This window comes from Lepus europaeus, chromosome 3 (genome assembly GCF_033115175.1).
Source record: "Lepus europaeus isolate LE1 chromosome 3, mLepTim1.pri, whole genome shotgun sequence".
Classification (NCBI taxonomy): Eukaryota; Metazoa; Chordata; class Mammalia; order Lagomorpha; family Leporidae; genus Lepus; species Lepus europaeus.
This window is the reverse complement of record NC_084829.1, coordinates 53,182,135-53,209,617: the sequence shown is the minus strand read 5'-3', so window position 1 is coordinate 53,209,617 and position 27,483 is coordinate 53,182,135. Positions and strand designations below refer to the sequence as shown.

The window sequence follows — 27,483 nt, the reverse complement described above, 5'->3', positions numbered from 1 at the left end:
CCTCCTCTAGCGGGGAAGGTCGTCCTCTTCGACCGAGCGCGCAGCTTCGGGAGGGACGCACATGGAGCGGTGAGGGAGGAAGGGGACACCCGCCTAGCCAGCCAGATCAGCCGAATCAACCCTGGCGATCAATGGGGTGACAGATGTCGCAGCCAGATCGCCCTCACATCCGAAAGACACCGGCCAGACGCGCGGTATTTAAACCTCGGGATCCTTGCCACTTTTACACGTAGGTCGAGTTGTTTACTATGGTGACTCTCTAGAATGGAATTTTCACTGAAGTAAAATCTATTCCATGCATTAAAGGCCACTGTGTCCCTAAATATGCGAAAATTGAAGCGAAAGTGGCCAAATTGGGACTGTTTTCATATTATCCAGAATGCCTTGCAGATAGGTGGGGCATGCTAAATATTGCCGTCTCTATTGGTGAAATCCTCCCGGAGCCTCGCCCACCTTCCGGGCCTCCGGCCGCCCTCTGGTCGCGCCTGGCTGCAGACAGCTCGCGGAGCGCATTGTGCAGCTCCGGCGCTCCGAGTGGACTCCAGGTCTGTCTCCCACCCACCCCTTCCTCTCTTCTCTTTTCTCCTCCCCCTACTCAGCGAGCCTGCTACGCTCCCAGCCCCTCTCCCCCGCCCTGTTCGCTCCTCTTGTTCCCCTTCTTGTCCTTTGCACCCCCGCCTCCATCAGGACCGACGTAGGTCCCCGGTCTGGGGTTGGGGGTCGTTCCTGGAGCAGTGCGCGTGTTCTTTATGAACCTCTGCGGAGTCTGAATCCACTGCTGGAAGGAAGGCTCGAATGGCCCCCGAGCCTGGTCAGGTGGTCCCTCCGGCCCTGCGTGGACCGTCGAGCACGCGGAGCTGCCCACGAGCGTAGACTTAGATGTCCAAGCGCTAGCCTGGCAGCGATGCTCGGGGCGGGCAGCTCGGCTCCCCTCTGGGCCTGGGCACGTGAGGGAGCTCTGGCCGCCGCGGGGAGCCGGCTTGGGACGCACCCTTGGCAGACAATAGTAAGGCTCTGCCTGTCCGCCGAGCGGTTGCTGCTATAATGACGTAGGCCGATGCATTGTGCAAACGTGGAAGGTCCCACGGGTGTGCAGATCCCGCACGACTTGCCCTCCAAACCGAATTTGGAAAATTTGAGATTCTCAAGGTCAAAGTGCGCTGTAAACGTTGTGCGGTTATCAGTGAAATACCAAACTCCTGGCGCAAATGTCTTCCCAACAAACGGTCCCCGCTTCCCAAGGTCCCGGATAAGAAATCAAATAAAAACGAGATGAAAGCCAGGGCTATTTTTTTCCCCCTCTTTTCTTCATGTATTAAAATGGTGGTTTGTTTTTATTGAGTGAAGGAAAGCCCAGCAATGGAAAAAAAAAAAATCCCACCAAAACAAAAACAAAACCCGGTGCCCAAATGCTAAATATTCATGGAGCCCTTGAGGCCAAAATTCAGACTGTTGGTGCGCAAGGGGCTGCTGCATTTGTTTTTCAGAAAGCCTGGAAAGCCATCATGGCAGAGAGGCCCAAGCTCCACTACCCGAACGCAAGAGGCCGCATGGAATCCGTCAGATGGGTCCTGGCGGCCGCCGGAGTCGAGGTACCGGTACCAATAGCGATGCGCAGTGTCTTGGAGATCCCTGAGGGGAAATGAGTTTCAGAGCCGCGTTCAGCCTTGGCCTGTTGCAGCGAAGTCACAAGTGTGCTTCATTGAGACCCAGGATTCTTCCTCGCTTCCAAGGGCCTTTTCTTTATAAATGCGAAGTAGTTCTGTTTGCCTTTTGCCTTTCACTGAATCGCTGGCTTCTGATCCACCGCCACGGAATTAACCTGAAATTCTCCAGTTTCTTCCAGAACTTTCACTCATTTTACCATCTCTGGGTACATTTCCTGTGTCCTTGAACGTCTTCAAGTCAGGCAGCTGTGGTGGCTTGCCTGCGTTTTTGTGGGTCCACCCCTGCAGTGTTTTTTTATTTTGTCTTTGTTGTGTTCTTTTAGAAGTTCTCATATGCACATGAAGGTCACCATCACTTCTAGCACCCATCCCCCAGCCTGGCAGCCAGCTATATGCTTGTGCTCTGGTTTCAGCTTTCTCCTACTTCGTTGGTTTCCTTGAGCATTGTCAAGGAAAGTCCAAACATGCTGTTGTTTTCTCTGGGAGTATTGTGCTTCAATATTTCTCTCTACCACACGAGGACTGTAAAATCTCACAACACTGTTATCATGCCCAGCAAAATGAACAGTTCCCTAGGGTCTTCTCACATTTCCAAGTCCTGCTGTCTCCAGATAGGTTTCAGTCCCGATCTAAACAAGGTTTTCCCATGGCATTTGACTATGTATCCTTCAGGAACTCAAAAATCTGTAATGGGTTCCTCTGCATTTTTAATAATTAAACTTTATATTGAGAATACTTTTAAATCAGAGTCCCCAGATAAGCCTCACTCAGTCTCTACTGGTAATATCTTGCATAACCATGTCAAGCTAGGAAATTAACATAAGTGTGTGACCTGCTAAACTACAGCCTTCCTTCAGATGTCACTCATTTTTCCACTAGCATCCACCTACTATTTAGTCATCATGTTTGCTTTGTTGCCCTCCATCTGTGACACTTACTCAGCCCTCCCTCGCTTGATTCCATCACCTTGACAGTTTTGAAAACTTGGCCAGCTATGTTTGTGCAATCTTTTCGCAGTCTGGTTAGTCTGATGTTTTCCTCCTGAGACTGAGCTCATGAGTTTGGGAGAAGAATGTCAAGGAGGCTAAGTGCCTTTCTCATTGCAGAATATCGGGGGTTACAGATGTCAACGTGAATTATCACTGATGACGATAGCACTGGTCATTTGGTTAAGGTAGTGCTGCCAGTTCCTCCATTGTCACATTACTGTTTTTGCCTATGTGAAGCCCAGTTTGCACACAAAATGATGAGAATTAAGCTCCACCTTCTGGAACAGGAAGTATCTACGCTTGGAATTCTTAAGAAATTTTACTTTAAAAAATGTATCTCTCCACCCCCACTTATTCATTTCTTCCCTTTATTTTTATCATGAACCTCAGTATATTCATTTTGTTCTTTGGCTCACTCGCTTCAGCTTTGGCCATTGAAGCTGTTTCAGGGTGGCCTTCCTTTTTCTCTCAAGGCTTCCTTCCTTTCTGAACCTACAAAGACGCTCCAGGCTCATCTTGTATTTTCCCTGTGCTATCTACCCTTAGCATCCATTATTTCTCCAAGGAGCCCTTGTCCCTATTCATGGAAAATGATATTAGCAGCCAAGGTCTGGGTGTAGGTGTCTGCATTTGTTTCTAACTTCATTGATTTGTGGAAGAGACTGCCTTCTAGAAATTTCTCCCATTTCCTTCTAGAAATTTTCTCCCATTCTGGATTGGGCTTATTTGAGGCAACCTGGTGAAACAAGGCTCCTGTGTTTATCATGCTCTTCCTGTCCATGGTTATTTGCAAAGGTGTGATCAGATCCAGGCTCTTTTCTGTCTCTCTTCCACCACACTCCATCTGAGGAGCTAGGGTGAGCACGCTTGCATTGCGTCCATCAGGGGCTATGTCGTGTCTTGTGTTTCGTGCTCAGTGAAGCGGAGCTTGATGGATGTGTCTCAGTGGTGCCATCCTAACTTAGGCATTGAGTTTCCCCCATCCGTCTTTTCAACTAGAGTTCAACAACTGTCAGGTACCCTTGTTGCTGGGCCTTACAAAATGGAAGCCTTGGCTATTTCTGTCCTCATCTCACCCACAATTGTTAATGGTGATTCTCTCACAGTTTGCTCTTGAGATACAACTTGTCCTGAGATACAGTTCATACAGGAGAGGCAAGATAAGTGCTTGATTCCCTTTGTCAGTTTCCAGGATAGTGAATTGTTACCCTAGCAACCTCCAAGCATGACACATGTGGGTCTTTTGTTGGTGTGTTTTATATGTCATCGTCACTTGCCCCCTAGTGTTTTAGAATTTTCTAGATTAGTTGACATGATTTTTTGCATATGCATCCTGATTCCTGACTCCTCTTGAGATGAAGTAGGGCCCTTGTTACAGGGCAGTGCTGCTGGATCTGAACAAGGACTGCCCAGCCGATCTCTTACTGCAGGAGTGTTTTTTACTTGTATTGATTGAGAGGAGAGGGAAAACATGTGTGGTCCCAGGATCTGAAACTGGCCCACTTCCCTTATTTATGCCACTTGTCTAACCTGTAGTCCTATGACTTTGTAATTCTTGACTTGTTTAGTAGGTTTTGAGTGACTGTCTTATCTATGTATACAATATACTCCTTTGTCAAACCCATCTCTTCCCTGTCTTTGTCCCACTCTGCCCCTCCTATGCTCCTGTGAGTTAAGATTCTTAGCTTCAGTAGTAGAAACACAATTCTACTTAAGCAAAAGGGAGCATGGGTTATCTCACCCACCTACCAACCAATCCCTGGCAGGCAGATGGGGTTGAACAATGAGCCCAGTTGGGTCTTGAGCCCACTAGGGCTGATGGCATGGTTTATAGTAGGTATTCTCAAAAGGTGGTTTGTGAAAGGTGTCACTCCCCATCTCCTTACCAAAAAACATCTTTAGTTATTGTGCTCTCGTAGATCAGAAATACACATGAGGGACAAACGGGCAGCTGCTGGATGGGTTCATGATTCCCAGTGCCCCAGGCTTGGGTTGAGCCTGACATGTGACACACACATGTCTGAGTAACTAAGTCACTGAAACCCACTGAGAAACTACCAGTCGGGATCTGGGCAGCCAGTGTCCCCTTTATATCAACCACTGGCATCGCTGTCTGCTGGGTGTTGGTCTTTGTTGTGCTGGTCTTTGAGACTTTGGTGCTTGGAACTTTGTTTTAAGTCTACCCAGAAACACAGGCAAATCTCCCTTGATAAGAGAGAGATTGACATGTGCAAAGGAGAAGACTTAAAGGCCATGGGCTCCAAATTTGGAACTTCTGAGCAATTCACATAGAAGAAAAAAATGTAGAGAAAAGGAACGGTTTGGTGTGGAAGGGCAATTCTCTGCAGAATTGCATGTGATGGACAGTCTCCTGGTTGGGGAATAAAAGACAGGTGATTGTGTGGCTAGAAACCAAGATGTTTACTCTCCTTGCAGCCTTGTGTCTATACCTAGACTGGAGCTGCTAGCCTCTTTCCAAGCTCTGATGTAGGATCCTTTCTTCCTTCTTTCTTCCATCTTCTCAACCCCTTCCCGAGTGTCAGTTTCCTTTTACCAATGGTTTCATAAACCTTGGCACAGACTTGTGCTAGTGAGAACACATTTTCTCTATGTGTCCCAGACTAAAAACTAGAATCACTCAGAAAGACTTGTTTTTTCGAATGCATATTTCTAGGCCCTCCCTAGAAATATGAATCTGTGAGGGGTGCTAGAGGTTTGATCCCTCTGCCCCCTCTCCCTCACTTTCCCATGTATTCTGAATGACTCTTGTCATAAAAGCTTGAGAAACAGTAGTGTGGAGGGAGTGCTGCCTGCACCACATCTTACCGTTGGGGCGTTTGGACAAATGTCCTGAGCATTGGTGCCTTCTACCTGCTGGTTGGTGGGCACCAGATGGAGATTCTCCAGGGGCCCAGGGGCCCCTCTCCTCATGCTCTGAGAACCCAGGCGAGTAGCAGAAGCTACTCCCACACCCTCATCCTGGCTGCCCCCAGGTCAGCTGGCTCCACCAGAGAAGGAGGGGATGCCAGCAGTGCAGCCATGCCCCTCCTCAGATGATGTGGGAGTGCAGTGCAGGGCCAGGGCCCACATGGGCAGGGAATAATCCCCGGATTTGGGTGTGAGGAGGGCTCCTCCCCCGACATGAAGTGCATCTGTGTGTGTGGAACACCTTAGAACACTTTTCATAATGTCATCTCAGGAGAACTTGTTTTCATTGTTTGTGTTCCCTCCACCCCACAACTTTTAAATTTGAAGCTTAAATCCACAGAAAAGTTGTCATAGCACAATGGATGCCTTTCAGCTAAATTCACCAGTCGTTAACATTTTGCCACATTTGCTTTCTCCCTTTCTCTCTCTGCTCTTTTTTCCTCCTCAATCACTTGCAAGCAGTTACAAACATCAGCATGTAATCTTTCTACTAAGAAAGAATAAATCATTGTCCTAACAACTGTGGTAGTACCATGTCACCACTAGGAAATTTACACTAAGTTTACAACATCTAACATAGCATCCTTGTTCAGATTTTTTCATTGTCTGTGGTTTCCCCTCATCCAGGACCTAATCAAGACCCAGACTTATTAGTCTTTTTGGTTGCTTTTCCTCAAGAACAGTACCTATTTATTTATTTATTTATTTATGAGTGTTTTTAGTTCAAGCCCTCAACTCCTGAAGAGTCCAGGCTGTGGTGTTACAGAATGGATTTTCCTGATTTTTGTCTCCTGAACAGATTCAGATTCAATGTCATCGGTACTGTTTTTACAGCTGGTTTTGTGACCGTCTCACTGTGTCCCTCTAGGAGACATAGAATATCTGGGCGTCCCCTGAGGAGCTCAGTTTAACTGCTTGATTAGAGAGATGGTGCGATCTGCAGGTTGCTTCATTGTAAAGATAAATTTTTTCCTTTATCATAATTCAGTAGTTTATGGGAAATAGTCGCAGATTGAGTGAAGATTCTGTATTCCAGTTTTTTAGTCCATATTCTGTTGCTATCACAGAGCAGCTGAGCTTGGGTAACATATAAAGGAAAGAGATTAGCTCACAGTTCTAGGAGGCTGGGCAGTGCAAGTGCCGCTGCTGGCATCTGCTCGGCTTTGAGTGAGGGCTTTATGCTGTGTCACAACACGGCAGAAAAGCCGGAGGATGTCAGGCACATGCAAGAGAGGAGAGGCTGAGCTCATTCTGTGATGACCCCCTCTCTCCATAATGAGCCCACTCACCTGAGAAAGGTATTAATGACTCTTAATTGCCTTATCACCTCCTAAAGGCCCCACCTCCCAGCTCCCCTACAATGGCAGTCCAATTTCAACTTGAGTTTCCAAAGTGACAAACAATCTTCCTACCATCGCACTAATAACCTCAGCATTCATTATCACCCTTTAATGTTTTGGAGATTGCAAATTGACAATTTTCTAATTTTATTATTAATTAGCACCAATTTGACATTCATTTGCACTGGTTCTTCTGTAAAAAAGAGCTTTCTCTTCCCCTTTTTGTAGTATCATTTATGAACCTAAGGATTTTGTTGTGCATTGTAATGCATGACTGATGTCATTCTTTTTGATGCCCACATTGTCCCAAATTTGGCTAGGGAGTTCTCAAATCAGGTCTTCCAGGCCCTTGCCTTTGACATTCTCTTTCACATCTGGCTACTCCATGGCTTTCTGACAAAGCAGAGGCAGCTCTCTGTGTCGGCTGCCTCGTTCCTTTCGGTGGGCAGTGATACATAGACACCGAGATATGGGTGCTAAGGATGCATTTTCTCTCTGCCTCTTGAGATACTTTAACTTGGTATTTTCAGTCCTGACCCTATAATGACATTTGCCTTCTTGGGGGGGGGTGGGGTGTCTTTTTTTTTTTTTTTTTAACAATTTAGTTTGATGAAGAATTTCTGGAAACCAAAGAACAGTTGCACAAGTTGCAGGATGGTGAGTATGACAGTAAAACAACTTTCTATAATTCTTTTTTTTTTTTTTTTTTTTTAACGTGGAAGGGCTAAAGATGCTGAAGACATTGAACATTCAGGACAGTATCCTAAAAGCAGAAAAGCAGGAGGGAATATATCTCTGAAGCTACTGGCATCTTTCAGTTGAAGGGTTCTAATTAGCTAGCTGAAGGCAGGAAGCAGTTGCTTTTGCATGCACCTGAGCAGCCCTTCTCCATCCCTGTCATCTCCTGTTTCTCTCTCTTCCTTGTCCCTACCTCCTTCATGCTATTTAAGACATCATTGCCTGCTTGAAGTATGCAGATAAATGTCCCATTTACATGGAGCTGCATTTCCATGGTTAATTAATCAAATCAATGAGAGTCCCCTCCTCTTAACTCCATGTCAGACCTCTCCCTCCATGCCCAGCCTTTGGAGGGAAAACTTTCAACAAACCCATAAGAATTCTTAGCAGCCCTCTGACCAGCCTCCCTCTCAACCGTCAGCAATAACCCCAGGCTCAACTCAAGGCTCCTTTGAGGGGTGCCAGCCGTCCAGGGGTGTGACGCTACCTTTCCTATGTGACACTGGCCTAAAATCACTAAGCATGTGCTCTCCACGCTTACCTGCCACTGATGTATGAGCCCCTCCAGTGCCAGGCTGTAGCTGGACCCCTCCCCATGACTGACTGGTGGAAAGTATCGGATATAGGTTTGTTGACGAAAATATCGGGTTACTTTGTGACTAGTGGCAGCATATGTGGTAGTAAGTGAATTATAGCTGTGGAAGAGAGAGAAACTAATGAGAATATGTGAGTATCAGCTGTTGGTGGTGGTCTCATTACCAGGGTCTCTACACAAAAACATTGCTGTCTGCTAGAACATTCTGCAGTGACAGAAATGCTTTTTCCCACACTGTCCAGTGTGGTACCCACTAGCCACATGTGACTATCGAGCATTTGAAGTGTGTCCAGTGCAACTGAATTCTCAATTTTTAAATATTTTAATTAATGTAAATTTAGGCTTAGATAGCCACATGTAGCTAGTGGCTGCAAGATTGGCCAGCATAGTTTTAAAGAAATATTTCTAGGGTCACCATTGTGGCTCAGCAGGTTGAGCCACCACTTGGTAATACCAGCATTCCATATCAGAATGCCTATTGGAGTCCTGGCTACTCTGCTTCCCATCTGGCTCCCTGCTAATAGACCTGGGAAGGCAGCAGAGGATAGCCCATGTATGTGTGCCCCTGCCATCCATGTGGGAGACCTGAATGGAGTTCCACACTACTGGCTTTGGCCTGGCCCAGCACAGGTAGTTGTAGCCATCTGGATAATGAACCAGTGGATAGAAGATCTCCCCTCTCCCTCTACCTGTCACTCTGCCATTCAAATAAATAAACATTTTTTTAAAGAAGAAAAAGAAATTGCTTCACTGTGCTTCCTCCCACCCTTATCAAATTCACGTACATATTTTTCCTGGGGTGAAGCTAGAAAGGGAAGGCTTAGAACAGTGTTAGTTTGCAGGCTTCTTTTATGGCTAAATGTGCTCCCCTGAATCAAGTTAAGGTTTTCTGTTGTCAGAGACATTTACACTATCCCTGAGCCTGTTGCTTCTCCCTTTTCACTCAGCAGAGCTTTTTAGAGGTTGCAGCACAAGGAAGAAGAGATCCCTTCTAACTCTGGGCTTCCATTCCTAGGTAATCACCTGCTCTTCCAGCAAGTGCCTATGGTTGAAATTGATGGAATGAAGTTGGTGCAGACCCGAAGCATCCTCCATTACATAGCAGAAAAGCACCAGCTCTTTGGCAAGGACCTCAAGGAGAGAACCCTGTACTGTGGCCCCTCTCAAGTGTTCTCACTTGTCAGCTTGCTGATGCCTTGGCTCATTAGCAATCCTCTGTTGCATGCCTCGTTTCCTTTATGTCCTGTCTCATCAGTGTCAACAGGGGGAAAAAAAAAAAACAACAGGCGAGTCATGAAGGCCAGCAGGAAATTCAGTGACGAGAGTTCTGAGGAAAGCAATAGAGAAGAGTTGAATTCAGATATTGACTAGTCTTCTCTGGGGTGCACTGCTTCTGATTGCAGCACCTTTAAGTGTTTTGATACTGCTTTTTATGCCTGTCTTGCCTATTTAGTATCATTGAGTATGAGGAGTGGGCAGCTGCTGTGACAGTCAAGGTGTAGGGGAATGCATTGTATTGTAATTTGAACTCAAGCTTGGTCCTTGGACCATCCAAGTGCATGATTCTGAACAAAGTGTTAAGTCACAGTTTCCTGATGAGTCTTTTGTCCAATGGGTATAATCGTAGCCCATCCCTTATAAAGTTTGGGATTTTTTAATGAGATAGTGAAAATAGAATGTTTAGTACCATGTCTGGTATATATTAAGCATTGAATAAGTGATAATTAAGTATTTTTATAAATGTAACATTTAACATTATATGTACATTATGTTATTTATTATATGTGAATATGTTACATTAATGTAACATTAACATTATAAATGTAACATTTCCAGCCCGTCCTGAAAGACCAAAGTGTTGATGCTCAGGGGAGAGGCCAGTGATGACTATCATACCCTGCGTGTGATAGGTTCCTCTGAAAGATTTTTTCTGAAATTGACAAATAGAAATGACTTTGCTCTTTTGGGACAGGCTTAAGCAAATGGCCAGCAGTAAGAAAATGCACTCTGAGCTCTTAGCTGTGGAAACTGATGAGTTCAAAGAGAAGAGAAACTCAGAGAACTGCTCTTTTTGTGTTAAGGATCGACATGTATGTGGAGGGGACGCTGGATCTCCTGGAGCTACTTATCATGCATCCTTTCTTAAAACCAGACGATCAACAAAGGGAAGTGGTTAACATGGCCCAGAAGGCTATCATTAGATACTTTCCTGTGTTTGAAAAGGTACGTGGCAGAAAAACCCATGAATATAGCGTAACCAAACCACAAGGGAGCTACCACAAATGCCCTTTTCTGCCCAGGGTGGTGGAAAGCTGAGCCTGGTTCAACAAACCTAGACGCTAGGGGTGGCCATCAACACAGAGCTGATAGCCTGGAGCTCCTCAGATTCTATAGGGCTACATCGGTCACAAGTCCAGAAAACATATGGCCTCGTTGCATTTGTTCCTGATTGTTTTCTGCATTCACCCAGTGCTACCTTGTACAAGTTACAGACAAGCAGACACCACCCTTGGCCATTCATTTACTAATCATTTAGTGGACAGCTAGCAGGCTTCCTCCTTGATACTTTGCTGTAAGAGAAAACCATTTATCCATTGTATTTCTCTTCCCTTTGCTGTTTTTATTTTCTACCTTGTTTGTTTTTCTTTTTTTATTATGAAATTTGCTTTTCTCTGAGCTTCAAATTCCTCTTTTCCTGACCTGGGAGGGATCTATCTATCTATCTATCTATCTAGTGTTCCAATTATAAAACAAGAGAAGAGGAAGTAAAAATATGGAAAGGCCTATTGGGCACAGTTCCTTGGACCACCTTCATTGCATTAGATGGAAGACAAGGATGTTTGTGGGCTTTTCAATAGCTTGGTGCCATGGTGTCTTCCCACGGGTACTTTATGAAGTTGTAGGGTCATTCCTGGTTCTTATGCACCAGTGGCGCAGATGTTGTCAGGACTCCTCACACTTGCAAAATAAAAATCGTTACCCCTTTGCACATGCAAGGACATTTCACAAAGTTCATGGAGAAATGAAATAAAGAAGTAAGTATTTTTTTGTTTGGCAGAAAAAAATTTTGAAACCAACCCAGGCAGAGTTTTCAGAATACATGTTTTCCATGAATTCTTTTAAAGTATTTTTCTAATGAACCCATTTAAGGTTCCACAGCCAAAGAGTGGGGAACCAGGATTGCAACTCTGGCCTTTGGCTACAGATTCTGAAGTCACTGTGTGATACAGCCTGGTTCTAATAGCTATATCTGATTTGAAACTGTATTCAGAGTCCCTGCCACACATACATACACCCGTGTGTTCCCACACATATATAGGCATCCAGGGGTTCACTGTGAGGTACCATTTTGCTACCAGTGTTCTTCATTCCTTGATCATAATCTATTCTTAAAATCACAACACCCATATGTTACCTTTAAAATGGGAGTCAGGTTGAACTCAGGGTTCTACTGCTCTGTTTTGGGAGAGGTGAGAGGAAGTTGACTTTTGTAGTAGGGTCTGTTTCATGATAACAAATGCTACTGTTCATAGAAACACAACTGGAAGATGGCGTGGACCCCTTGGAGAAAACCTGTTACTGAGTCTTTTTCCAGCCACACCTCCTTTCTTGAAGCTTCCGGCTTCATCAGGTGCAATCCACCTCTGTCGATGTGTTTATGGAATGGATGTATCCTGTTAAAACACCAAAAACCAAGTCCAGAAATAATAAAATTTCCTTTCCCCTCTTCAGTATCTTCATTCTGATCGGCAGGAGATACACCCAGCTGCTTTCATCTCCACACCCTTTTGTTCTCTCTCAGCTATAGGATACATCCTCCCAACTGATGTTATTTATAAAATACTGAACGGACAGGCCATAGTTTCAGCCCATTTTCAGATACTGCACTGATTGGATAGCTTCATCAGTTCCTCCCTGTATTGTAACCAACACTAACTATTTCTATTCTGCAGATTTTAAGGGGCCATGGACAAAGCTTTCTGGTTGGCAATCAGCTGAGCCTTGCAGATGTGATTCTACTCCAGACCATTTTGGCTCTAGAAGAGAAAATTCCTAATATCCTGTCTGCATTTCCTTTCCTCCAGGTAAGTAGAACCATGAATTAGAAGATCGGCCCTGAACTCTCAGGTTTTCCTTCAGTGACTGATGGTTGGTTGGCTTGTGGGGTGTATGTGTACTTTTTCTTTTAGATTCTAGTTAGTAAAACACAATGAATGTACAGACCTGAGGTTGTTTTTCTGGACTTTGGATCTTAGTGTTGAAAGATTATGGACACGGTGAAGAAGTTTTTATCTTCATTTGTTCTGTAACTACCTTCTTGGAAGAAACTTCATACATAGGAGTGTGCCAGTGGGGACTATCACTGTAGACAACCACTTGGGTGAGGTGCGTCTCTTCTGCTGGTGATATGTCTACTGATGGGAAAGCAGGCAAAGCCAGCATCTCAAAGTGTTTCCTCACCAGTGTATGGCTCCCTCTCTCAGAAGTAATGTGGTCTCAGATTGGAAACTTCCCAGCCTGAGTTCCGAGAGCAAACAAGAGGTACCCTCAACATCACCCCAAAGCATCACCCCAAAGATTCTCCTCCCCAGAAATATTGTGTGGCTTAGTTTGTTCCTTGGTGTTACTCTGGCAGGATTGACCACAGAATCTTGAAAAACATTCTCACCTGGTGTCTTCAGTCTACACAAGAGAAAGGAGAGACCTGTGATAAAGAAGTCAGAAGCCAAGATGGTGTAGCTAAGTGGCTGCCTGAGGACTTCAGTTTTTTATCTCCAAATCTGATAGGCTTTCCTCCAGACTGGGGAGGGGTAAAGGGATTGGGCTGTAGACTATGGCCCCTGGGTTACACTTGGTCTGCCACCTATTTTTGTATAGCTTGTGAGCTAAGCCTGGTTTTTACATCTTTAAAGGCTTGAAAGGATAATATTCCATGACATATAAAATTATGTGAAAGTCAAGTTTCCACATCCATCGGCAAGTTTCATTGGAACACAGCTGTGCCCATTCACTTGTGTATTTTCCGTGGCTGCTTCTGGGCTCCTACAGCACAGCAGAGTAGATCTGATAGACACTACATGGCCTACAAAACTTAAAACATATTGAGTGACTGAAAAAAAAAATATGTACCAACTGGACTTTTATGAAAAATGTTGCCAAATCCCATATAGACTTAAGTTGACATATATGTGCCCAAGTTAAGCCAGGAAAGGCACACTATATCCTCAAAGGTAAGACATATACTTTTTAAAATAATTTTTGAAGTCTAGTCTACATCATTTTAATATACCAACTGGAAATATCATCACCAGTTATATATACCTGGAAAAAGAGACAGACATTTTCAACAAGGCAGATAAGCCAGTAGATTGTTGATAATGCTGTTTATAAAGATAAATATAGATATGGATATGTTCATTTCTTGCAGACGTAGAGGTGAGCTCACTCTGATTTTATTTATGTGGAATGCGGGATACTTTTGAGGTATTTCTTTACATTATTAAAAAAGCTGTGTGCTGAGCAGGGAAGGGCTCTGCTTCATCGCAGCCAGGCCGCTAGGCACGTGCATTCCCTCATCTGCCACCCAACTCCCACCCAAGTAACCTTAGGAAACAGGCTTTGCTGTTGCCACTTTACAGGTAAAACCTGCAGGCTTGGAAATACGACACAAACTGTACCAGTTACATGACCGCAGGCAACTGAGTTGGAGGTCACAGATGGGTCTCCGATCTAAATCCGTGCCCTTTCCACTCAGCTCCGTGGCTTCCTGAAAATGCATTGCTTAGAAGTATGCAGGAGTACCTTTGTCCCTAACTAGGTAGGATGCTGAGCTCACAAATAGGCCGACTGCAGGGAGAAACTGAAGGTTAATTTGCTAGGCTCATCAAATCTGAAATCTTCCCAGGCATGCATGTACATGGTGGTGTTCACATCCTCGCATACCTCACAGGCAGCAAAGGACTTTTCACTGACTACACAAAAGATCTAAAAAAGTGTAGTGCGAACAATAGAGATCAACACTTTTCATAAATATAACACCAGGACCCACTGATGTTTTCTATCTAGAATGCTAACCTAGATAGATGTCTCTAAGCCCTAAGGTACATCTTTGTGAACATGAAGGTACTTCAAAAAAGCTTGTGATAAAATGGAATTCAAACATATTTTTGTTTTGGTGCAAAGAGTTTTGAAATCTGTGCTTTTTTTAAAAAAAAGATTTATGTATTTACTTGAAAGGCAGAGTGACAGAGAGCGAGCGATTTCCCATCCACTGGCTCACTCCTCAAATACCTAAAACATTTAGGGCTGTGCCAGGCTGAGCCAGGAGCCAGAAACGCCATTCACGTCTCCCAGGTGGATGGCAGGAACCCGAGTAGTTGGGCCCAGGGTGTGCATTACCAGGAATCTATATCAGAAGCAGAGGAGCTGGCACACGATCCCAGGACTCCATGATTTGGCATGCAGGTGGCCCAAGTGCTGGTTCAACTTGCTGCACCACAATGTCCACCTCCTATCATTTTGTTTTTTATTTGTAATATTTTCCACAAACTTTCAAGCATCCATGTACAATTTTAATCTGATCAGGTTGAGCATTAATAGTAAAGGACTTCAGTCTGACACCAGATCTGTTTGAGTGAAAAAGTTAGTCTAGTACTGATTACAGGCAAAAAACAAAGTTATGGAAGTTTTATTATACATTCATGATAACTATGAACCTCAATTTATCTTGAAGCAATAAATCATCCTTTGGAACAAGGTCCTTCATATTGGTATGGCATTCAATTTTAAGGCTTCTGTGTATGTTAATGAGTTTGTATATGAGCTGAACTAAGGCCGTGCCCTGTAAAGAGTACAGTATTTAATATTTAATAAAGAGTATTTAATAAATATCAGCATTTTTCATCAATGACTTCTCCATGTTAAAATATTTTATTAGAATAATTCCTTAGGAGTATATACTTTGCAGTTAAAAATTTTCACTTAACCAATAGATTTTCTTCTCAGTTACTGAGAAATGTTAAGATTTGACTTTTATCAATGAATGAAAAGTACAATTTTTCTCTTCCTTTTTGCATAAACATCTTATATCTAAGCCATAGCTATAAAATGCATCTGGCCATCACCTATACATCATTAGGAAGATTTGTTTGCTAATAGGAGTAAAATTTCCAAGGAAGCTGAGTCTTAAAATAAAAATTCTGCCATCTGATGATTTTTTGCAGTGCTTGCATTTTCTCTGAGCAGATCAGTACACTTGACATACTTGCTCTGTTTTCCCCCTTCCTTTTTTCTCTTTTAGCAAGTGTCAGAATCATCCAGTATTAGTATGACTTCTGTTGCTGCCTCTGAAAAGAGCCCACACCTTTGTGTTAACTGAGATCTGCATCCACTGTGATCTCGGTTGGTTGCAGCTGCTCCTGGCAGAGATTGTAAATAATCATAGCATGAGATCAGACCTTCGACAGATGCTGCATCGCAGTCCTGCTTGGCTCTTTGCAGTAAAGATTTGTTGAACAGCCGTATTTTCATCATAATGGACAGCCTTGCTGTTAACCTAGAACTTATAAAGGTTTCCCATTTTCAGGAGTACACGGTGAAGATCAGCAATATCCCTACAATCAAGAGATTTCTTGAACCTGGCAGCAAGAAGAAGCCTCCCCCTGACGAAATCTACGTGAGAACCGTGTACAGCATCTTCATGCCCTAGAATGCAGGCCTGTCTGCGGGTGAGAGCTTGTCTCTAGCTACGGCTGTGCCCGGGCTGTCTTCACTGATCCCAGCTCTGTCCTGGTGCTGTGTGTTGTTGGGTCTCTCACATCAGTGAGATCTTCTTTTCTATACCCCTCATCTGTTGTTGTTTTTATTATTATTATTAGTGAATAGTTGTTACAGGACTTGTTGGGAAACCTTTCTGGGGAGGCTGGTGTGTGAGTTAGATCTGATTGTACTACTCATCTCCTGCAGCTAATCCATCCTGTGGGGGGGGATGACCGGATCTCATGTCCTTGCTCTGCTCTTCTCTCTCTACCTTGTTCTAATCCCCTTCCAGTCTCTCCCTCATGTTTGGTGCTAACCACAGAGAGTCTCGTGAATGCCTCTCCTCTGAGCTATCATAAGTCAAATGGTAGTGATAAATATGATCGATACTTGCCAAATAAAGTTTGCCGATCATTACCCTGTTGCTAGAACTTTTTAATTACATTTTTGCAGAATACATTTCCATGGTTCAGAAATCACAAAAGTATAAAAGGGGCTGCCCAGTCTTCGGAGTCTTCAACTCTGCCTCCCAGCTACCCAGTTCTGTTTCTCACAGGCAAGCAAAGGTAATACTTACACAGACAGAGCGTCCCTAATCCAAAAATCTGAAACCTGAAATGCTGCAAAATCTGAACCCTTTTGAGTGCCACAACTGGAAAAATCCACATCTGACCTTGTGTGACAGGGTGCAGTCAAAATGCAGGTGCATTGAAAACACTGCATATAGTTAGTTTCAGGCTGTGTGTATAAGGTGTAGATGAAATGAATTTTATGTTTACATTTGGGTCCCACCCCTGAGATATCTCATTATCTTCATGCAACTATTCCACAACCACCAGAACCTCTGTGTTCCAAAATACTTCTGATCCCAAGCATTTCAGAGAAGTACTCAACCTCCTCCGAGTTATATTTGCCGCATGTGTAACAACATGCAAACATATGTTATTTTTATCCTCTTACTACCCAAATGTTATTTATAGGCCTCTAATCTTTTGCATTTCAGAACTAGATGTATGGTCTGTCAATGTTGCTTTTAAACACGTATTGACTTACATCTCAAGTCCTGATTGAACACCTATTATATGCCAGGCAACATCCCAGAGCAGAGCCTGTACTCTGGAAAAGAACATCCCAGGGAAGACACGTACACACCTGTGTCCTTCAGTGAAGAAATGTCGGAAAAGACAAAAATGACTACTTTTGAAGTAGTTACTATGCAGAGATTTTTAAAACCAGAGAAAGGCAAGCTTTGAAGAGAGTCTCATAGAGAGTGATACTCAGCCCTCAGTACAGGAAAGATCTTTGGCTCAAAAATAAAAGAATACAGCTGTGAGCTACCATTAGTGCCTGTCACAATCCATGCAAGTGTCCCTCTGCTCCTGCCCTTTTTAGAGGAAAATCAAGCACAAACATCGCAGTGGAATTCGTCTTTATACTGATGCAATGTGACACTCCGTCGTCCCGCTGACATTTAAAATTCCTGGAAGAGCAAAGGCTTAGTGGCAGGTGTGGCACTGGGCAGGCCTGGAATCCCAGGCTGCTGAGTCCGAGGGAGAGGCCCCGCTCTAGCCAGGCCCCAAAGTGCGGCAACCCACAGAAAGAAGGAAATGAGACAGTGTGTGGTAAAGAATTTTGCAGTGCCCCTAGAAACAGATGGCCTTTGCTCTGGGAAGCATTCTAGAAGCCCATGGAATGTCTTATCTTTGTTTCCCTGGTCACCTGGGTCACCTGACCATTTGCGCCACACCTGCAGTGTGATGGAGGGAAAATCTTTGGGTCACATGGGATTCACTCAGCTCCAGACAGGGGGAAAACAGAGCAGCCCCTTGGATGTCAACCATGCCTATGTGATGGACCCCCAGTAAGACCCCCAGACACCAAGGCTTCCCTGGCTGATGATGCCCCATGTGCCTTGTCACACATTGTTGCCAGGAGGAGTGAACAGAACCCATGGTTCCATACAAGGAGGATGTTGGAAGCCCCCAGTTTGGACCAGCGTCATCAATCTCCCTGGGCTGACTGTCATCGGTAGCCTTTCTCTGCAACAAACCACAGCTGTGTGTATACAGCTTTTCCGCAAGTTCTGTCTGTCCTTTGAATGACCGGGCCTGAGCGTGGTTTAGGGAACACTACCAACTTGGATTTACTGTGTCATAAAGAAGGTGGCCTTGGGGACTGTGGCCGCTGAGCTCTTCAGGGAGGAGAAATGTTTTACACTCATTTGGAGACTGACCCCTAGCAATCAGACGTTGACACAGCAACATGCTGCAGTCTGTAGTACTGAGTTTTGTGGGATGGCAGCAACTTTGGGTGATTTTGCTCTGAATTTGATGTGTTTTAACCATCAAGTGTTATTGCCCGGTAAAACCTGAAGCCATTGTGCAAAGTGTTACCTTTTGGGTTTTAATCAGCTGCAAGAGGCCCCTCCATACTTTGTCTTGGAGGAAACCAAACCAGGCTGGAAGGTTGGTTTGCTCACTGAATTAAAGGATCAGAGGAAAAACAAGACAAAACAAGGCCAGGCTCCCGTGAAGAAAAGTTCCCTTTGCTCTGTTCGCTGGTGCCTGACCTTGAATTGTGTGACTCACTACCCCATAGGGAACCAGTCCCCTGCACCCCCATCCTGCCTCAGGTAGCATTATCCTGCTTTATCACATTCCTTTTTGGGTGCAGGCTTCGGCACCACTACCCTCCCATGTTCATAGTCACCAGACTTGATAGTGGAGTAGGAGGTCAGGGACAGGGTCGTCTATCCTAAAATAAAATCAGCGTGCTGGAATGCTCCGTGCTGAACCCAGATGCAGGACTGCTTTCATGTGGGACGGGGAGCAAGAGGAGCAGGGGAAGGCATCAGGTCCACAGACTAACAGCCGTGACAAATGAACCATTGGGCCTAGAGTGCACAGCCACGGATAAACGGGGCGGTTGCAGGGGTTCCAGAATCTGGCATACAACAGGACAGCTGGGGTCTGGGGTTGTAGAGCTGCAGGTTAATGCTGACATCATGTATCAGAGCACCAGTTGGAGTCTCAGTTGCTCTGCTTCCGATCCAGCTCCCTGCTCATGCACCTAGGAAAGCAGTGGAAGATGGGCCAAGTGCTTGGGCCCCTCCTATCCAGGTGGGAGACTTGGGATGGAGTTTCAGGCTCCTGGCTTCCACCTCGCCCAGACGTGGCTGCTGCAGCCATTTAGGAAGTTAACAAGCAAAAGGAAGATATCTTTGTCTCTATTTCTCCTCTCTATCATTTCTGCCTTTCAAATAAATGAGTATATATTTAAAAAGAAGAATATATCCATCTCCCAACTTCTACTCTCAGGCATGCATGCCTGCTGTGCGCGCTTGCCCATCTGCCTTCAGCCATGGGGTGATGTAGCAAGAAGACCCTCACCAGATGTTGGCCCCTTGACCATGGACTTACCAGCTTCCAGAACTGTAAAAAATAAATCTCTGTTCTCAGACATTACCCAGTCTCAGATGTTCCATTGCAGCAGCACAGAGTGGACTTAGACACACAGTGTTCCCCCGGTTCCTTTGTTGCCATGTAATTCACTTATCCACAAGTTACAGTCACCTGATATATTGTTGCTATTGTTTTCTTGAACAAACCATTTGTTCATGTATTTATACTGCCTGTCTCCCCCAGCTTGAATGTAAGAGGAATTGGGTCTATGATGCCCACCTTTGCAGACCCAAAACCTAAAACAGTGCCTGGTACAAAGGGGTTCTCAGAAAATATTCTTCCTTGGGTAACTTGATGCATTATCAAACATTCAAACAATGGATGTAAAGTGAAACCTCAGAGATGTGTGTACAAACCTGCATGCACATTTCCTAATCCTTAGAGTGGGTGGAGCTTTCAATAGGAACAGAATGGGTTATAAATCCTCACTTAATCTCCCTGCAGCATTCCAGCAACCAGCACCTACAAGACTTAAGGTTAGTGGTGATTTCTTATAAACTCTTGTTGGACTGGTCTGCATAGTTAAAATATTTTGCTGCCAAATTTGCAATGTATAGTGAGAACTAGTTTTAACTTTGTGGTTAATTAAGCCACTAAACTTAATTATGAAAATAAATAAAAAGAATATATGTATTATATATATTTTTTTTTCTGCAAAGTAGCTAGGGAAATGAAACTGGGATAGCAAATGTATATCTGGACAAGGCCTATTGGAGACTTTCATTGCCTGTGCTGATATACCTATTATCAGACATGCCTCCACACCCATGTCATACATGAAATGTAATTTAAAAATTAAGTATATTCGATGTTAGCAGTATTTCCATTGATTGGGTGATATAATGTGCTTAATAAAATTGAAAACTAATAATTTTTGAACCATTGCATTTTTTCCTTCTCTAGCACATCTCAAGTGTCTTTGTAGGCAGTTGAAAAGGACATAAGTGATAGCCTCATTACACCTTGGTGCCTAACAGGTGAACAATGTTGCCCTGTCTCTAAGTATCTACTCCATCTATGCTTGAGAGATTTAATCTCAATGATCTGACACTGGGGTCTATCTCCAGGGTCCTGAGTACCCAGGGGACCGTGTTGAGTTGCAAAGCGGAGGTTCTCTGAGTCCAGCTCTGACACAATCTTTGGACAGCAATGAGTAGCTTTCTTGGAGGGGCTGATTCCATGTAGGTAGCTCACTTTGTTTATTCTCCACGTAGCCTTGAGGACCTGGGGAGATGGGAATCTTCTTGGCTCAGGTACTTTCCATCTGAGCAAATGTGAAGGCCTTAATGGAATAAGTCAACCTGTTGTGAGTTTGGGAATGTGAGTTAACCCAGTGGAAGGAAACCCAATTTTTGAAAATGAAATATAGGACTGTCTGGAAAAGATCCTTAGCATATGAATATTCCTCCCTCCCTAATCATCTTACTCCATAAGTTATCACTCACTTCTCAGAGTAATGTTTGGTTTTGTGTGTAGTAAAAATGCCATGTAATACATGTCTACATGTCTTTTTTGTCTTTTTTTTTTTGAAGGGGCTGGTTCCATGTAGGATGCCATGTTGGCTTGGCTAATAACATGTCAAATTCAACTAATTAAGTCTTTTCCTAACATGTTATGTGCTAGAAATACAAAGAGAAAGAATTCCTGATCACCCTAACTTTCAAGTGAAATTGAAACTAAAATAAAGCTATACTTTAAAGCTATACTGAAAACCATGGTTGTGTTGCTAAAATTGTCTTCTTCCAATTTTGAAGTACTCTTTCTCGGACATATTATAGAAGGGTACTTCAAAAAGTTTGTGGAGAGGGCAGGCATTTGACCTAGCCTGATTAGGATGCCCACGTCCCACACCGGACTGCCTGGTCCAGCGCCCAACCTTGGCTCCTGATTCTAACGCACACTCTGACAGGCAGCAGGGACGCCTCAAGTGGCTGAGCTCCTGCCATCCCATGGGAGACTTGAAAAGGGTCTTTCCTCTCAAATAAATTAAAGATAAAAACTTTTTAAAAGTTTGTGGATAAGCGAACATATTCTGAAACATCACATGTGTGCAATTTTTTTAAAAGATTTTATTTATTTATTTGAGAGATAGAGTTACAGACAGTGAGAAAGAGAGACAGAGAGAAAGGTCTTCTTCCTCTGGTTCACTCCCCAGATAGCCACAATGGCAAGAGCTGGGGTGATCAGAAACAAGAGCCAGGAGCTTCTGGGGACCTCCTACGCGGGTGCAGGGACCAAGCACTTGGGCCATCTTTCACTGTTTCCCAGGCTATCAGCAGAGAACTGGATGGGAAGAGGAGCAGCTGGGACACAAACCAGCACCCATGTGGGATGCCAGCACCTCAAGTGGAGGCTTAGGCTACTAGGCCACAGCGCCGGTCCTCCATGAACTTCTTGAAGTATTCTTGTACACTTAAAAATGTTGATCTCTTAAATTAGCTCCTTTCAAGTCATATCCAGAAAATTCAGTTTGCTAAATTACTTAGACAATAGAGAAAAATATGTTTAGTTTTATCTAAATTTTTCAGAATGACTGTTAACATTGTTGTTAGTTGAATTTCACTTTTCTGAGTAAGATGTATGTTCAGGTCAATAAGAGTTTATATAGGGCAAAGAATGAGGCATCAGAAGAAAAACAAGATCAGAAAGGTATTTCAAACTGGGAGAAACTAAGATTATCTCCTTCCAAATCAATGCCTCCCTTGAAAGTTGAGGAACCTTGCATTTCTTTCAGATCTTGCCCTAGGGCTGAGGCCTGCACATCTGGTGCTTTGTTAGGTTTGAGAATTGCAAGGGCTTTCAATCCTAGGAATTCCTCTCTTGAAAAATGTACAGGTTGATCTCCTATGGAAAATTGACTTATAATCCTCCCAACTTCTACTTCCCTGAACATTCACTATCCTTAGCCACATAAAACTCCAGCATGTGACCCTTTGCACAGCCTACTATTTAAACAGAATGTCCTGCAATTCCTGCCTGCCTGACCCCCCCTGCAAAGAACAGCTCTGGCACCACACCTTGGGCCCCAGGTGCAGGTTAGTTGGATTTTCTCTGTGAGTCCAGCTTCTCAGCTTTATCCTCATGTCTCTGGGAATCACCTGAGAATCTTGTTCAACACATAGACCGATTCAGTAGGCCTGTTCCAGGGGCTGAGCTGTTGGCTCCCAGAAGCTAGTCCACAGTCACACTCAGAGATTGTTATGTTTGAGAAGCAAGTGGCACTTCTTTTCTCACGTGTGAATGGTGCTGCAATCTGGAGATGTGTGTGTATGTGTAGCACTTTTCATCTTTACTATGGTCAGCAGTTTGCACACATTATCCTACGGGAGGGGGGCATTCAGAAGTAAGATGTTACTGAGTCCTTATTTTAAATTGTACATGCTTTTCTCAAGCACTTACCTTCAAGTTCCTATACCCTTGCTCAGGAGTGACTCTTTACAGAAACTTCAGTCACATGTGGGGCTCTTATTTCCCAGCCCAAACCAATTATAAGAAACAAGTAGAAAAAGGAGAGGGAGAGGGGAATTGAAAATGCAATATACTGGCTGCAACAAGAAATACTATCATTGGATAATAAAGAAAGAGCATGATCTCATTTTAACATCATAACACGCCAACATGAATTAGGCATTATTAGCCTCATGTACAAAGGGGGAAACTGAGGCTCAAAGAAGTTAAGAAAATGATTGAGAGGTAGAGCTGAGATCTGAACTGGGATCTTTGTTCTTTCCAGTACCCACAGCCTACATCAGATGAATGTATTAGGATAATGCATTGCGTTCTTCTGGTTTTCTAAAACATGTGGGGCCTAGTTTTCATCAAAGGGCCGTATGAGCAAAGCTTGTCTTGTTATCGTCACTGCAGTCTGCTCAGTCCACCTGAGACATGTGTTGGGTCTCTGCACCCCCACTACTCCTCTCAGGCAAAGGTGCACCCAGGCGGAATTTGTGAACCCTGAGGGAGGGGGGCTCAGCTCCCAATGTCCTAAGACCCATGCAAGAAGCCTCCCTGGAAGCCAGGTTTGTTTAATTCACAACACACCTGTTGGCCAATATCAGAGGCAGAAAAACCAGACTTGAAGATACAGGTTTGAGTTTATGCTCACCTAATCCCCCACCCTGGGGTTCAGGGTGTTCCAGCAGCTAAGTTCTCAGGGTGTTTGCATTTTGGATGAAATTCAGAAAGAACTGCTCCTTTGTTCTCTGCTTTTTTCATTTCCCACAGATGGAATGAATATTTCCATTGCACCTGTGCTTTATGCTTTGCGATGTACTTTTATACAATGAGAATAATTGGGTTTACTTTTTGAAGAATAAACAAACTTGGTCTTCTGTGTTACCAGCTGTGGTTTATTCTGCTATTTGTTGAAATTCCTTAGAGGTCAAGGAAAAAGGATTAGAGGGCATGGTTTAGCCTTTAACCTGTACTGTTTTGTGGGTGGCAGAGGGGATGTCAAACTAAACTGCATTTACATACACTCATTCTGTAAGACTGGGCAATTCCGGTAATCCCATGCTGAGTGCTCATTTCATCTGACTTACTTCACACTCTAGATGTTTTTGCTGGCAGGAACTATTTTTATGCTTGGAGTTTCTAACTTAGTACTTTATCCATAGTAGGATCTCAATAAATGATTAATATTGAAAGAAAGAATGAATAAAAGATTGAACAAAGGAATCTTTCAATTTTAGAAACTGGTATCTCAAAGTAGCATACTGGCAGTATAATATATATTGCTCAGCCACCGTGTCCAGGGTAATGCTGGGTTGGTTCCACAGAGAATGGAAGAAAGACATGACCTCTGCCTTTTGGGAGTCAGCCACCTTGTTAGAATTTTGCTGTGTAGACTCCAGGAAGCACAGGTGGTTCCTGGGTGGGTGTGAGATGGTGAGAGGTAGGGGGTCACTTCTCTGTGCTCAACTTTTCTGGGAGGAGTTTAGTCTGGGGACTAGAGGCCTCCTGAGGATTTTAATATATGACTGATGCATGATAATTGTACGTGTTTCTGGGGTACTGTGTGGCATTTTAATGCTGGGTATAATATAAAATGATCAAATCAGGTAACTGGTATATCCATCACCCCAAGCAATTCCTCATTTCTTTATGTTCAAGTTCCTCTGTACTATCTGAAATACACAATTAATTACTGTCAACTATAGTTATCCTACTGTCGTATGGAACAGTAGAAATTCTTCCTCCTAGCCAGCTGCACTCCAGCACCCTTAACCATCTTCTCACCAATTCCTCTTCTACACCTTTCCCGAGCTCTGAAATCAATCATGATTCTATTCTGCTGAGACTTTGATGACACCCTCTAGGTCAGTCGATCATCATCCATCCTGAAAGTGGAAACTCTGAGGCCAGGGCCAGCTGTTTATGGGGCACACAAATGTTGGGCATTGCCTAAAATCTCCATTACAATATGGCGCCTGGCGGATGTTCGAGGGGCATGTCTGTGGCAGCTGCGTTTAAGATCAGACCACCGGCAGGGATAGGTCTGCTTTAGTTGTGGACACGTGGACAGTGCGTGATCCCTATACTTTGCTTAAGATGCCCCTGTGCATGGTCCACCCATGCCTGCATGACCTTTTTGCTGATTGTCTCCCCTACTGCGCATGTCTTTCGTAAGCTTTATAAGCCTGCATACTTAAATAAAGCACTTCCTGCTTCGACAGAACTCACGGGTGCTTGTGGTGTGTTCATGACCCGTCGACCCTACTTCTCCCGTTTGCCTTGTTGGGGAGTGCTTGCGCTGCCCCTGCTGGTCAGGGGATAGCATCGGGCTTCAGACCCCGACACACAAACATTTACTGGGATTTTTTTTACAAGAAGTAGTGACTTGTTATAATTTGAGGTGCTGGTTATTAACAATCTGGCTTCCCAAGTCACATCCTTCCAGCTCTCATGTGCCTGAGAATGTGGAAAGAGCAGAGGGAGGTAAAATAGGGGAATCTCTGCTGGCACTAACAAGGATATCACATAAAATTCCCAAGTACACTACTGTACCGAGTAACACCAAGTGAAATTTATAAAAGTTTTAATTTCCTTTTACAAAATATCATTACATTTTCAACAAACATTAAGGACATGTAAAACTAATGTATGAGCAAAAGAAACTATTAAGATCATCAAGTCTGTTTGTAATTCACATGGATGACTGGGTTTTGACACAACAGCAGCTCTAGGAAGGTATGGTCAAGTTTTCACTTGTATCTTTTGTTGAATTTTTTTGGTACAAGAAAGATTGCAAAGCTTTTTAGAAACTTAGATCTAATTGTAGCTGTACTCACCTGTGTGGAAAAATGTAACCAGTGTGGCTGCAGCAGACTTCTTCAGGTGTCCAGCACCCCTTGCAGAGGACTGGATTATCCTATTAGCTGTACTGATGTGCAGGACCCCAGTGTTCTAAGGCTACATTATCTGCAGCATCATACAACAACGACTAGAAAAGACCACTCATCGCACTGATGCTTGTCTTGCAATGTCATTTCTGTGCTATAATGGAAGGGTTATAATGCATGAAATGTGTTTTTTGAGATTTTTAAATGAGTTATGATATGAGTCAGAATTTGATCACTGTTGTGGTAGTGGTATTTCCATGTGTAATTGGTATGAACATGAGGCACTACTTCTGATTTCTTGCAATGCTCAATCCTCGTTTTTACTTTTATTCTTAAATCATTTAGCTTGGCTTTCAATGTTAAGTTTCTTAGCTTTGAGTTGGATCACAGATGTGTACAGAGAGTTTTACTTTCTTAATTTTAATTGTAAATGAATTAATCCTAGTGTACGTCCAGGCTATCTGTTTATAGCAATAAGAACACAAGACATCTTCAGGGGAGAGCCAATGCAATTAGCTTCCAAGCTTATCTCAAGACACTGTTGTTGGCTGATGTTTCTATCCATAACCAGCTGTGATGTTTAACTTTCACAGAATGCCTGGACAGTTCTTAGAAGACCAATCCAACCATATGGCATATAGCACCAAATGCTAGTTTCACAGAAAGGAAGGTCTGATCTTCTTTATGGTTTTCTTCTGGCTTAAAAAAAACATGTGGGAACGTTGAAGTTTAACTATGGTAGAGGTAGCTTGCCTGTCCTTCTTTGGTGTGCCATTTACAAAAAACGCAGGCACAAAACACTCACCAAAGGTTAGACCTTGACTGCATTCCTGAAAGGCAGATATGCTGCCAACATGCAGAGACCTCATTTATTTTGCTTGACGTTTGATAACTAATCTTGTCCCCATTATTTGTGTACACCGATTTGCTGTGCAGGTTTTCATCCACTTTTTTTTTTTTTTTTTAAACAGGGGAGAGTGCGAACGCAGTCTCCCACTACCACAAATTATGCAGTTGAGTTTCCCACATTAGGGGAAATCCACTTTTAATCAGAGGAGGGCATATACACTCTGTAGGGCTGTATCTATCCAATTGTGCCCATAAAAAAACACTCAAACATCCTAAAATATCAAGTGTAAGACAGAAAAATGTACCGTTAACCTCTGGAGAACAACACAGAAAAATGGCATGCACCTGTTTTTTCATGGTTCCCTGATACATCAAAACACAAATAAATCTTCTGTCCTTCACAAGTAGTAACATATTCCCTGGATTTTCTCAGGATTCTTTTCTGATTCTTGCTGTAGTTTCTACTGTGTAATCATGTGGACAGTTGTATTTGTCAGCATAACAGTGAAATTCACAAAGTAGATTTGTATATGGGCAAACTCTGCAAGGCCTACCATGTTGATTAGCTTTGCTTACTTTAACTAAAACACTGAAGAGAAAGTACTTAGGAAGAAGAGGGTTGATTTTTGATTTAAGGTTTGGATGTTGTTGACCAAGACAGAATGGCCCCATAGGTTTAAGCACCTGATGAGGATGGCAGATGGAGGGATGATCTCATGGCAAACCAGGAAGCAGACATAGGGAGAACATGCACGTGTCTCCCTTTATACAGCCATATGATTGGTTCATAGGAGCACTTCCTTAACAACCCCAGCAT

General features: G+C 43.6%; 1 protein-coding gene across 2 annotated transcripts; it reads left to right on the top strand.

The window, feature by feature from the left end:
- The first annotated feature begins 470 nt into the window (after positions 1–470).
- GSTA4 (glutathione S-transferase alpha 4) lies at positions 471–16,432 on the top strand. 2 transcript variants are annotated; one of them, XM_062186278.1, is made up of 7 exons: positions 471–545; positions 1,488–1,592; positions 7,530–7,581; positions 9,273–9,405; positions 10,339–10,480; positions 12,211–12,342; positions 15,843–16,432. In XM_062186278.1, the coding sequence occupies exons 2-7, from the start codon at positions 1,506–1,508 to the stop codon at positions 15,963–15,965; spliced, it is 669 nt and encodes a 222-aa protein (XP_062042262.1). In that variant the 5' UTR covers positions 471–545; positions 1,488–1,505; the 3' UTR covers positions 15,966–16,432. The 2 variants fall into 2 exon arrangements, with proteins under 2 accessions (XP_062042262.1, XP_062042263.1); XM_062186279.1 differs by lacking the exons at positions 471–545; positions 7,530–7,581 and having other exon boundaries at positions 1,491–1,592.
- The last annotated feature ends 11,051 nt before the right edge of the window (positions 16,433–27,483 follow it).

Coding starts and splice junctions, on each gene's coding strand:
- GSTA4 (XM_062186278.1), top strand. CDS start 1,506: ATGGCAGAGAGGCCCAAGCTCCACTACCCGAACGCAAGAGGCCGCATG. Junction 1,593..7,529: donor TGGCGGCCGCCGGAGTCGAG/GTACCGGTACCA, acceptor TTAACAATTTAG/TTTGATGAAGAATTTCTGGA. Junction 10,481..12,210: donor ACTTTCCTGTGTTTGAAAAG/GTACGTGGCAGA, acceptor TCTATTCTGCAG/ATTTTAAGGGGCCATGGACA.